The sequence below is a fragment of the Lycium barbarum genome, chromosome 12, assembly GCF_019175385.1.
Source record: "Lycium barbarum isolate Lr01 chromosome 12, ASM1917538v2, whole genome shotgun sequence".
Taxonomy (NCBI): Eukaryota; Viridiplantae; Streptophyta; class Magnoliopsida; order Solanales; family Solanaceae; genus Lycium; species Lycium barbarum.
Window position 1 is genome coordinate 105,111,336 of NC_083348.1, and position 12,576 is coordinate 105,123,911.

The window sequence follows — 12,576 nt, forward strand, 5'->3', positions numbered from 1 at the left end:
GAAAAACGGTAACAAATTATATGGCGGGGGAATACAAGGTCCACAGTTACCTTAGAGCATATTCCGGCAAATTCCACCCACTTGGTAATGAAGCTTATTGGCCAAACGAGCCGTTTTCGATGGTTGCTAACAAGGATTACATTAGAAAATTGGGCATTAACTCACGGAGTCGTAGACCCAATCAAATGGATGTTAGTGAAAGAACTTACTCTCGCAAGTGCTCTATATGTAAGCAATATGGCCATGACAAGCGTTCATGTGGGAAACAAGGCCGTAGTAGTACAAGCACGTCTCGAAGTAATAGATCCTCTAGAACTTGAAGATTGTATTGTTATTGTAATTTATTATTGTATTGCTTTGAATTAGTATTGTAATTAAATGGAATGAATTATTTTTTAATTAGTATAGACCTCCCGTATTGGATGAATTATTATTAAATCAAATATTTAAATTTGTACATTCAAATATAATAAAACACTTAAATCAAAACCCTATAAATATTACAAGTTTCAAAACTTGCTTCAGGGCACTTTAGAACCCCTAAAACGACGATCCAAATGTTTAGGTGGACTTGATGTAATGAGCCGACATTATTGTACGCAAAAAAAGATATTAAGTTTTATATAAAATATTGATATTTTGGGATTATAAAATATGACTAATCTTTGCCCAAAGTATGGAAAAAAACGTGATTGGAAAGGCAACGCAAAAAAAAAAAAAAACCGCACCATTAACGCACAAAATTCGTGCGTGAAAGTAGTACTCTTCTTTTTTTTTGGATGACCCATTAATGCAGTTTTGGCCTTTCACGCACGAATTTTGTGCGTGAATACTACTTATGTTTTTTTTTTTTTGTACTAGTTTGGTTCAACTTTTTATTTTTTGTACTACTTAAGTCGCGGACTCAACTTAAAGGGGTAGGGATCAAGAGGACATGAACCTCCTCTGGAGATTGGCATCCCCAAACTTTGGTCCTCAAGTTTATAATTTTGCGAAAAGGTCACTGAAATCTGTAAAATACCCATTTGGGTCCACAAATTCCCTGTTACGTGGTATTCATGTCTTTCATTGCCCAGTAAGTCTTCATATGTTGTATGCACAGCACTACCAGCATATACATAAACATGGGTAATTAATGATCTATCCGATGTGGGTCTTTTGTCAATAGTATATAAATAGGGGAGACTGAGATGAGAATTGAATTGGTTTTTGTGAATAGGATGAAGTAGGAATCGTTGCAAAGCTATCAGATTGCATAACATCAAGAGGTGGAAATATTCTTAGTGCTGATGTTTTTGTTCTTCATTCAAAGAAGAAGGGTGGCGGGGGTATTTATATTTTACAATAAAGGAAAAATAAATTAACTAAAAGAAAAGAAAAATAATTTAAAATTTAAAAGAAATCTGATTTGGCGCTGACGTGGCAGGCGAGTGTATTACACTTTCCATTGTGCAAGTGGTCATCAGTTTGCAGGGGGTAAATAATTTCAGTTTTTAGATGTTAAGGTGTGTAATAGGTCGCTCGTATAATTTAGGTGTGATATCGACTTTTCGAATATAATTCAGGGGTGTTTTGATGTATTTTGCCTAGTGCGTTGAAGCCACACCATCATACTGTGTACCATAATTAGTTATCATTTGATTGACTACCAAATCCTACAATTGTCTATTGTTGAACTTCACCCCTTGGAAAACCAATATTCAAACTTGGGAGATAGGTAGTACCTCCAAAATCGAACTCATTGTCGGTTGGTACTTCAACCTGGGTAGAGCGTTGAACTGTAGCATACATGTCAAGCGCCGCTATGCATATGTGATTTTTAAAAATCTCAGGACAACGAAGAAATGACGACAAAGATTCATCGTCCGTAATTGGCATCTTACCATAAATTGGTGAACCATCGGTTGTAAATGAACTTGGACATCGTCCCGTTATAACCACTGAAAGTTCAGGATCATTTACGAACATTTTGCTCCTTAAGACGCGTTGCATACGATCATATTTTAGGGAAATTGGAAACCTTTGCCCTATTTCAGGACCACGGTTGTATCTAACCGAACCTGCTTCATACACAACTTCACCACCCCAAAATAAATACAATTTAACATGAGTTTCCGTCATCTTTTATGAAATATATGAGAGAAAAAATAAAAGTTGAAGGATATGAAACAGATAAGAGAAAAACAATATATGAAAGATATGAGATTGATAAAAGAAAATTGAAAGACGAAGGATATACCATAGGTAAAGATAGGACAATATTTATAAACGGAGAAAAGTAAAAAAAAAAATCGCAAATTAAGTCACGAAATGTAAAAGATATTATTTTGATGTGACTATTCAATGCTCGTCCGAAACTGATTGAACCAACAGAAATGTACAAAAAAATAAAATTAAAACCACAGCGATGTGAAGAGCAGAAAAACGGTAAAAAAAAAAAGGGGGGGGGGGGTTTCGTTCATATTCCAGCGAAATGGAACAAAATAAATTTTGTCCCATTTCATTGGTATATGAACGAATTAAAAAAAAATTTGTTACATTTCGCTACAAGTGTAGCGAAATGCAAAAAAAAAAAAAAAATGTGTTTCGCTCCACTTGTGGCGAAATGCAACGATCAGTTAATTTTATTTTCCGGACCAGAACAGTATTTTTTTTGGGTATTTCGTTGGATAACCCACGAAATACCCATTTTGGTATTTAAAAAAAAAAGCATCCTATTTTTGTTTATTAGCTTTAAAAAGAAGTCATTTTGACGCCGGACTCTCTTAGGGGTCGTTTGGTGCATGGTATAAGCTGGGATATCCCGGCACTAATTTTTTATACCATGTTTGGTAGAAGGTATAAACTTATCCTGGGATAAATTTATACCTTGTACCAAACAAGGTATAAAATGCATCTCATCCCAAGAGATGTGATATCCCCTCTTATCCCACTTATACTGGATTACTTTATACCATCTTTTAGATGGTATAAAATAATCCCAATAGATGGGATAAATTAATCCCGGGATTATAATCCCGGATAATTTTGATTACCTACCAAACCACCCCTTAAGGATTATTCCCCTAAGGCTATATTTACCCAACTTTAAATGAACAAAAATTTAAATGGTGAATAAAAATTGGAACACCTGCATAAATCAGCCATTTGTAGTTCCCAACTATTAGCATTGATTAGTTATGATTTTAAATTCAATCACGTGAATAGACTCACTTAACCTTATTCTTACTCCATTATTTATATCTCCACGAAAAAAAATGTAAGGCACCAGCAACGCAATCCAGATAACAACACAATCCCCATTCTCATCTAATCACCGATTCCCACGTGTCAAAAAGTTCAACCTGATATCGACACTGACCTTTCTACTCTATTCAATCGCCAAAAGCATCATCAAAATAAGTCCTCCCCACAAACACTACACTTTTTCTCAACTTTTCCACATACTTTTTGTCACACATTTGGTTGAGCACTATTCTAAAAACCAACAAAGGCCACAGTGAATTCATCTGATAATTATGTGTGTATACAAAAAAAATCGTAAATCCAAAACAAGAAACAAGAAGCGAAGAAAACCAAAGTTCCTAAGTCTTAGTCTTGAGCTTTCAGATAAAAAATCTCAACCGTCGGATCATATGGTCGCTTCATCATCTAACGGTAGCAACCATGATCATGATGAGGGTTCTCATCAGCTCAATCTCTTCCCTTTGCATCCAGAAAATTTGGTGGATGATAAAGATAGTACTGCCCATGATGAAAACGTAGCACTCTTCTTTTCTGGAGCTGAAAACAGTGCTACTACTCTTAACGAACTTCTCGTTTCTCCCAAGGATGAAATTGACTGCAACATAAGTACTAGTGTTCCGAATTACATGACTGTTTCATCGGAGGAGGCGAGCTTGACATTTGCCGACACTTACAGGTAGAGGTTTTTGAATGAACGATTTATATAGTCTATAGTTTATTTAAATCAAGATGGATTGGAACGGGACAGGTTAACAGGTCATAATTGAACTTGTCCAATATGACCCAGCCTTCTCTCTTTTTCTTGTCTTGCTTTGTGAAAATACGGGGAAGTTAATATATCATTCTTAAATTATTAGCTCAAATTCTTTCAAGTTTAGTTTGATTTTGCACGTTTTGGTTTGAGTTGCATTTTTGACTTGTCGATTAATAATATTTGACCCAGTAATTTGATGAGTCGATTTAGATTCAATATGTTAAGCCAAGTTAACAAAGGTGTGATGTCCCAATTTGTAAAAAAATTGAGCGGGTTAAACGAGTTACTAAAAGATTTGAGTTAATTTTTATCTTATAGGGGACAACAAGGTGAGCTTGTACGGACGGCTTTGAGAAACAAAGAGAGGGATCACAGGGAGGAAGAGAAATGGGTGGTTTACTCAGACGTTGTTGAGTTCGATCAACATAGTGAGACGAGGAAGGACGAGGAAGTTAGCAGTTGTCCGAGGAACAAACATCATCATCATCAACAACAACAACAATTGTCACTAAAGCTTGATTATGACGAAATACTGAATGCTTGGTCTGATAAGGGTTCGCTCTATCTTCAGGCTGAGTCTCCTCAGATCGTTCCGGATATTCAAGACGATTTTCTCGCCTACGAAACGCCTTTCTCACCCCACGTTAGTTTTCCTTACCTTACTTTGAAATTTACGTTATTACGTCCTTTAAACTATAGTTACAAGTAACATTAATGTTACATTTTTTTTTTTTTAATCTTACATAGTTAGTTAAAAGATGAGGAACTAAGATATCAGAAAAAGATGCTATCTTTAGGTTGTCACTTTGTTTAGGTTTGGACAAATTGAGGAAAGATAACCTTTTATAACCAAACATAATGTAATATGATACGTGACTTGAATCTATTCAAGATGAAATATTGATATTTACACAACCTAATACACACAAAATATAATTTGCAAGCAATTTATTTAATAAGCATTGGTTAGTAACGTAAAAATAACTGGCAAATAACTTGTTTTGCAATTATAGTGTTAAATATGTAGCAGTGATTGGTAGTATAGAAATGCTTTAATTTGTTTTGACCTAGAAAAATGTTCCGTTGCAACTTTAATTTTGCAAAAGAGATAACAATTGGCTAAGATTTTCGTCAGCTAGAAAGATAAGATAAGAGAGCGTGAAATCCATCCATGTCAGCTTACTTCCATCCTCTATGCAAAATCAGCTTTGCGTAAGAATTTCTCTTTCTGGCGTATGAGACTTCCTAGATATGAAGTTCTTTTTCTTTTTTATTCTTTGGATACTATAGCTTTCGTTGGGTGAAAATATTTCATTCGCAAGCAATCTAATAAGATTGAACTTATTGTTTTTTCTGTTTATTTTACTGTTCGCATCAAATAAGGTAGATTTCTTTTTCTTTTTTTTTCCTTTCACAATGATGGTATATTTACTCTGTCTCAATTTATGTGGCATATTTTCTCTTTTAGTTTGTCCCAACAAAAAATGTCATATTCATTTAGAAATAATTTAACTTTACGAAATTATTTACAGCCACACCACAAATTTCACCAAGTATTTATTGTCTTCCACTAATACAATACCGGGTTACTGTTCCACCAAAACTAAACTCTCGTATTATTCTGTCTTTGTCATCTCTCATAATTTTTACCACCGTTCTATTAACTGTTAGGCCATAACCTTGAATATCACAAGACAGTCTTTGTAAAACATTTCACGTTAGATATTATTTACAAAAGAGTCGACTAAATGCCACAATACAGGACAATAAGATCGGAGTACCAAATATGTGTTGGTATGTTGAAGCGGTAGGTCGATAGATGTTAATGTTGAAGCCGTGTAGTACTGACAATAATTACTGAGCACTTGAATTGTGCTGAGACTTGGGGGCCCTCTTAATTTCGCTTTTACTTAATTAGCTGAAACTTTTCGTGTCTTTATTCGTCTGCAAGCTGTAGGCTAGGGCTCCATGAACCGTTCTAAAAGGAACAGTAGCTCTCTCTAAAAACATCAGAAAAACATGTGAATTTTCGTTCCACAGCTACATAATTGTCTTTGGCAGTAGTTAGGCAGTAATTTTAGTCAGTGCGTAGGCCAGGGCGGTTTATTGAAATTGGTTGTCTAAAACCAAAATATATTAAGGAAGCCTTAAACTTGTATAGTAAAATACATAGAATAATAGAACACAAAGAAAAAATCAAATATTTTTTCGGTCTAGTGATAAGAGCACAGCACGTGATGTGTGAGTTAAATACACGTCTTAATTTTGAACTCTGTCGTAGACAAAACCATGGTATTTAAATTGAGACGGTACAGTGACAGGCCTATTATGCACAGATTTTGGACCTTGTGTGCCCTGTGCACTCAGGGATTTCTTGGTTTTTTTAAAAAAAAAAGTGAGATCGTCAAAAGTAGGGAAAAAATCAAGATAGATAGAGGAAAAAATCGAACTTCCTCACTGTCAAACACACTCTAGATGTTGTGTTATATGCATTGTTTTAAAAGGCAATTTCAGGATTCGTCCCGAAGTCGGGCACTGACAAAACGCCTCGGGGTTCACATGCAGGGCTTAGTTCTTGTGAGACTTAAGCCCTAAGCGCCCGACTGTACGCCCTAAACACGCCTAACAGTTCTTACTCATATTATATGTTAAATTCTTTAATTAAAATCGTTGACTCTCATAATTGTTTGACAAATGAATGATATTTAATAATTTTTCATCTATAGAAATAAGAAGATCGGGTTTAACTCAAATAACAAGTCGTAGTATTGCATATACTATTTGAGAACATCGTGAGGATGAATATCACTTAATATTTCTTGTAAAAATACATAGCTGAATTGTACATTTTCACTTCTCATGGGTTTTTTTGTCCTATATGTATCAAAATTATCATATTTTATTATTTCGCTATTTGAAAGTAATTTTATTTTTATTCATGAAGGAGTTACGTTTAAATAATAAGACGGATAAATATTGATTATTTGCTTACAGTGATAAAATAAATAGTATGATAGTAATATTATTTTAAGAAATTGTGATTTTTTTATTGTTTGAAAGTTAAGATGTTAGAGTTGCTTTGCATTTCACAATAGCTTTTATTTCATTGTATTTTTTATTCTTGTAAAATGATGTTATATATAATTACAAGTTGTAAGTGGCGTATAATAGATTGTTTTGATTAGTTTTTTGTGAGGATCAGCGCGTGAGAGACACACACAGATATGTGTGTGTAATTATATTATTTTATGAAATACTAAAAATAAAATATCCATAGGACTTACGTCCCGTGCCTCGAGGCTTATGCCTCGCCGAGGCATATATAAAACGCCCCCGCCTTTTAAAACACTGGTCATATGTATGCTCGTGTCTTTAAGCGTTTGGCTCAGTCTCTCTTTTCCACTTAGCTAATAATAAGAATTTGATGAAAACTGAATTAACTTTACTAAAAGTTTAATTGAAACCCAATTCACCTCATAAATTTTAACTTTGTTTTCATTCTTGTATAGGGGCTAATGGGAAGCAGTGCAGTTCTGTATAGAGTACCAGAAGGTATGGGAAGTGAACAAAGTGAAAGTATACAAATAGAGGAGGATTTGAATTTGAAGGCTGGAAGAAGGGAGGCGAGTGTAATGAGGTACAAAGAGAAGAGACAGAACAGGCTCTTCTCTAAAACTATCCGCTATCAAGTTCGCAAGCTCAACGCTGAAAAGCGCCCTCGCGTTAAGGTACTTACTTGCATCTTTCTTCATTAATATTCATGCCATAAAAAACATGTCCCAACTAGTTTACTAATTGAGGCATAGGTAAGAGGTACTCCAATTGGTAATATGTATAGGGTAAAGGTCAAAGGTTGTTCATATATTTTTCAAAATTGCTCAAATTTGCCCGCCCTTAAAAACTTTTGGTTCATTTATCCATTGTCGTTAGAAATTGTCTTGTATTTGCTCTTATCTTTAGCGAAGCTCTTGTGTGAAATTTGGGGTCTCCAAATGTCCAAATTATTCGAGAAAAAAGTGAAATATCATCACCTTAACTTAAAATTATGATTTAAAATTACTCTTATGTTGGAGATTCATTAAGGGTCGAGGGCAAGAAATGAGACTTTTTCCTATACGCGGGGTAAGACTAGACCATAAGTCTAACAAAGGGCGAAAATTGCTCAATTTCGAACAGTATAGGAACAAATTTGACCCATATGTAAATATCACGGTCTTGACATCAGACATTGTAATAATGTTGCCTTTTAACTTGTCCGCATTTTGCTGATTTGCAGGGGAGATTTGTTAAGAGGGATTGAAGTGTGTTTTACCTCAATTGGAGCAGTTAAATATGATGCAATGAAAAGCAGTATGTGTGTTGTAGTGTTTTATATATCTTGATATTATACTGTTAAAAGGAGAAGCATGCCCAAAGGAATTCTTGTCAATCAATGAATAAAATTGTAAAAGCTCTACCATATTGCAAGTCAGGGCACATAAATTAGAAAATGCAGAGATATGTAAGAGTTTCATTTTGTTCGGATATAAACTGTTACTTTCTCAATAGTTCAAATCAAAGTGAAAATAGCAAAAAGTCCTACCGTGTTGTCATTACCATTGAAATTAATGGATAAAGGGCCTCCAATTTATACCATTTGTTGAATAACCTTTTGTTCTAACATATTATGTCAAAACATGGGTTATATTGTTTCTTAAAAATGCACGTTTCATGTAAAGTTTCGCCATATTTTCTGATCAATCAAGAATTCATTAGAATAATATATGAATTTTTTAATGAGCCTTCTTTATTGTGCTATATACAAGCTTATAGATTTTCGGAAGAACTTAAGAGTATATAGCTATAGGAAACTAAAAGAAAGACTCCTGTAACTATCCTAAGGCTCCAAATATAGCAATCACTAGTGTCATTTGTCCCATGACCGGGCTCAAACCGACCTTAAAAATTCAATTTGTAGACATCTTTTAATTTTTTTTTCTGTTATTATTTCTTTATTTTTGTAACACCAATTTGATACTTTCAAAAGACTTCCAAAATATTAAAGTACAAAAATGTATCTGAAAGTTAAAGGAAAATATTTTTTTAGTTTATATATTAGATTTTTAAACAAAAATCAAAGAATGGCTTTTCTAATTTCTATTTACTTAACTATTTTGAGATTAAAGTCTCCGATGATCCAAATTCAGCTTTTCATATGTTTCTTTGAATTGAACTTATATGGGCTTACTTATTTTTTACCCAAAAAAAATTACAATATTAAATTAATGTCAAAACTATTTAATGCAAGAATATTTTTGTATGATGAAATCAATAAAGTTAACTTATAAATAAATATAAATAATTAAAAGTCCTAATATTACAAGATATTTTTGTAGATGTTGTCTCAAACTAAACACGCGATTTTTTTTTTAAGAAGAAGTATTTGAATGACATGATAATTATATTCTTTACGTGTCTATAATACATTCTTAAGGAAAAATATAATTTTAATCAAATTTAATAATATTTTCTCATAAATGACTCAAATATGTATGATCATGTTTTGTGGGCTACTAATCTTTTCCATGACACCATCATTTTAGTGGCATAAAAAAAGCTCTTAATGTTCTCAAAATTTACCAAAATGTGCGAGGATTCACAAAGTAATAAAACTTTAATTAGAGGTAAAAAGAGACAAAAATTTCTTGTGAGGACTATAAAAAATTTATATTCTCCCTTGTATATAGTAGTAAATTAAAAGAAAAATAAGGGAATGACTTTTTAAAAAAAAACAAAATGCGTAATTTGATTAAAGAACCAATTCTTGATAACTTGTACATGTGGCAGCTTGATGGACGAATAAAATGAAGGAAAAAGGGTCAAAAATATCCATCTATTTTGGGAAAAGGGTTAAAAATATCCTCGATTATAAATTTGGGTCAAAAATACCCCTTCCGACATTAAGATTTTTAAATATATCCCTGTCTTAACGAAAATTCCCAACATAACCCAATTTCATTTTTAAACCCTCTATATTTAATCCCGACCCAACTAAGTAAAAAATCATATGGGTTACCCGCTCTTCTATCTAGTGGCTCTAGATGTAGTATTCAGGAACAAGTTGGTTTCATATGGGATTTTTATGTAGTTTGATCGGGTTTAAAAATGAAATCAGATTATGTTGCTAATTTTCATTAAGATAGAGATATATTTAAAAAATTTAATGACGAAAAGGGTATTTTTTTATCCAAATTTGTAATGTAGGATATATTTTTATCAAGTAAAGGGCAGTTTTGACCCTTTTCCCTACAATGAAAGCGAAAGTGCCTTCTAGAGAGCGAAGCTTGTAGAACTATCCAAAAAGTGCTACTGAATTAATTGGTTTCTTTTTTCTTTTTCCAATCCACCTTAAGAAGATCCAAGAAGTTTCAAGACCAATTTGAACTCTCTTTTTCCTAAACAATCCATAGTCTGTTGTTGTCTATATATACTTCCACAAAGTTTCACTTGCTCCAGACAAATTGAAGGTTGTTGCAGAAATACAATTAATTAGCAACTAGACAGTGTTGATCGAAGTGAGAAATACAGTAAAAATGTCAAAGATGATCAGCAGTTTATTGAGCAACAGCGACCCAATGGTTGCCATGATGAATATGTGTCCAGTTTTGAGTACCCCTATTGACTGGAAAGAAACCCCTGAAGCTCATTGCTTCTTCGCCGACCTTCCTGGTATTAATCTGCATTATTAGAAAGAGCGCATTTTTAATTATTTAATTATATTATATTATGATACTTTAAGTATTAAAATGTGTGACTACTCACGTATAAGTTTAAGATAGTAAAAAGAGTGTACTTTTAATTTTTTGAACGACGGTGAATTAATTTGAAATTATGAGGACGTTATTTGTGAGAATTCATATAGTCAATCTCTACTTGTAGTGAGAATTTATATAGTCAATCTCTATTTGTTTAGGTAAGATACATATAAGTGTTATTATTTTTGAAATTCAAAGCTATGATCTTTTGCAAGATACATATAAGTGTTGTTATTTTTTGAAATTCAAAACTATGATCTTTTGCATACTTTGATAACAACAGCATATCCAGTCTAATCATATAAGTAGAGTCTGACGAGGTACGATGTAGGTAATCCTTACCCTTACCTTTATAAGACGGAGAGTTTGTTTCTCACAAACCATTGGCTAAAAGAAACTTTTACCTACTTTGATCATGTAACTAAATTTGTGGCCATCTCATTTAATTAAGAAATTTTTTTTATAGAGAGCAAACGTCTAATTACTTGATTATTATATCTTGATACCAGGGTTTAGCAAAGAGGATGTCAAAGTGGAAGTGGACAATGGAAGAGTACTACAAATTAGTGGGGAGTGGAAGGCAGATAAATTAGCTGAAGCTGATGATGAAAAGAAGAAGAAAATAGACAAGTGGCATAGAGTGGAACGTAACCGAGGAAATTTCTGCAGGAAATTTAGGCTTCCAGAAAATATAAAGGCAGATCAAGTGAAGGCATCCATGGAGAATGGTGTCCTCATTGTGACTGTCCCTAAAGAGGAAGTTAAAAAACCCTACTCCAAAGTAATCGAAATTGAAGAAAAATAAGACTTTTGAGTAATAATAATTATAAGAAAAGTGGATGCATTATGTTAATTGTAGTAATAAAACTAATATATTGTGAGGTTGTAAGGTTGTATATTTTGAGTGTCGTTCATGTTCTTTTTATGTTTTCTGTAATTTTCCTTGTGAGTTGTGATTAATAATTGAATATTATCATCTGAACTTGTCATATCACAGTTGAATTAGTGTAATAGTAAAACTCATGAACAATTTTAACCAGAGGACCTTTTTCAAAATCTTCTCTATGTATTAGATGGCGTATGAGCACGGGCCTAACATTTTAGATTATAGTGTTTTTATATGTAGTTATTTTTTTATATTGTTTGATTTTTTAATACAACAACAACAACAACAGCCCAGTGAAATTCCACATCTTGGGGTCTGGGGAGGGTATAATGTACGCAGACCTTACTCCTACCAAGGTAGGATGGCTGTTTCCGAGAGACCCTCGGCTCAATAGAAGCATAAAAAAGGGGTCAGATAAGGTTAAAAGATTTAAAACGATATTGCAATGAAATAATGCAAGCGACACAGTAAAACAGGATAATCAAGGAATTCAAAGCGATATGAAAATGCAAATCACGAAAGCGGCACAGATAAAATAGAGTAATCAAAGTACAGAAATTAGCAAATAATAACATAAATCAAAGCACAAGAAATTATAATGCGCTAATGCGCCTACTAATAAGGAAAGATAACGAGACTTATATACTAGCCTTCTACCCTAATGTGGGTCCTCCACACCTTCCTATCTAAGGTCATGTCCTCGGTAAGCTGTAACTGCGTCATGTCCTGTCTAATCACCTCTCCCCAATATTTCTTTGGCCTACCCCTACCTCTTCTGAAACCATCCATGGCTAACCTCTCACACCTCCGCACTGGGGCATCTATGTCTCTCCTCTTCACATGCCCAAACCATCTCAGTCGCATTTCCCGCATCTTGTCTTCCACCGAGGCAACTC

At 33.5% G+C, this 12,576-nt stretch overlaps 2 protein-coding genes across 2 annotated transcripts; both read left to right on the forward strand.

The window, feature by feature from the left end:
* The first annotated feature begins 3,289 nt into the window (after window positions 1-3,289).
* Window positions 3,290-8,630, forward strand: LOC132623056 (zinc finger protein CONSTANS-LIKE 16-like). Its single transcript, XM_060337758.1, has 4 exons — window positions 3,290-3,922; window positions 4,319-4,643; window positions 7,510-7,728; window positions 8,277-8,630. The coding sequence occupies exons 1-4, from the start codon at window positions 3,519-3,521 to the stop codon at window positions 8,298-8,300; spliced, it is 972 nt and encodes a 323-aa protein (XP_060193741.1). The 5' UTR covers window positions 3,290-3,518; the 3' UTR covers window positions 8,301-8,630.
* Window positions 8,631-10,425: 1,795 nt separating this feature from the next.
* On the forward strand, window positions 10,426-11,785 carry LOC132623226 (class I heat shock protein-like). The gene is made up of 2 exons (XM_060337959.1): window positions 10,426-10,708; window positions 11,304-11,785. The coding sequence occupies exons 1-2, from the start codon at window positions 10,573-10,575 to the stop codon at window positions 11,597-11,599; spliced, it is 432 nt and encodes a 143-aa protein (XP_060193942.1). The 5' UTR covers window positions 10,426-10,572; the 3' UTR covers window positions 11,600-11,785.
* The last annotated feature ends 791 nt before the right edge of the window (window positions 11,786-12,576 follow it).

Coding starts and splice junctions, on each gene's coding strand:
- LOC132623226 (XM_060337959.1), top strand. CDS start 10,573: ATGTCAAAGATGATCAGCAGTTTATTGAGCAACAGCGACCCAATGGTT. Junction 10,709..11,303: donor CTTCTTCGCCGACCTTCCTG/GTATTAATCTGC, acceptor TCTTGATACCAG/GGTTTAGCAAAGAGGATGTC.
- LOC132623056 (XM_060337758.1), top strand. CDS start 3,519: ATGTGTGTATACAAAAAAAATCGTAAATCCAAAACAAGAAACAAGAAG. Junction 3,923..4,318: donor ACATTTGCCGACACTTACAG/GTAGAGGTTTTT, acceptor TTTATCTTATAG/GGGACAACAAGGTGAGCTTG. Junction 4,644..7,509: donor AAACGCCTTTCTCACCCCAC/GTTAGTTTTCCT, acceptor ATTCTTGTATAG/GGGCTAATGGGAAGCAGTGC.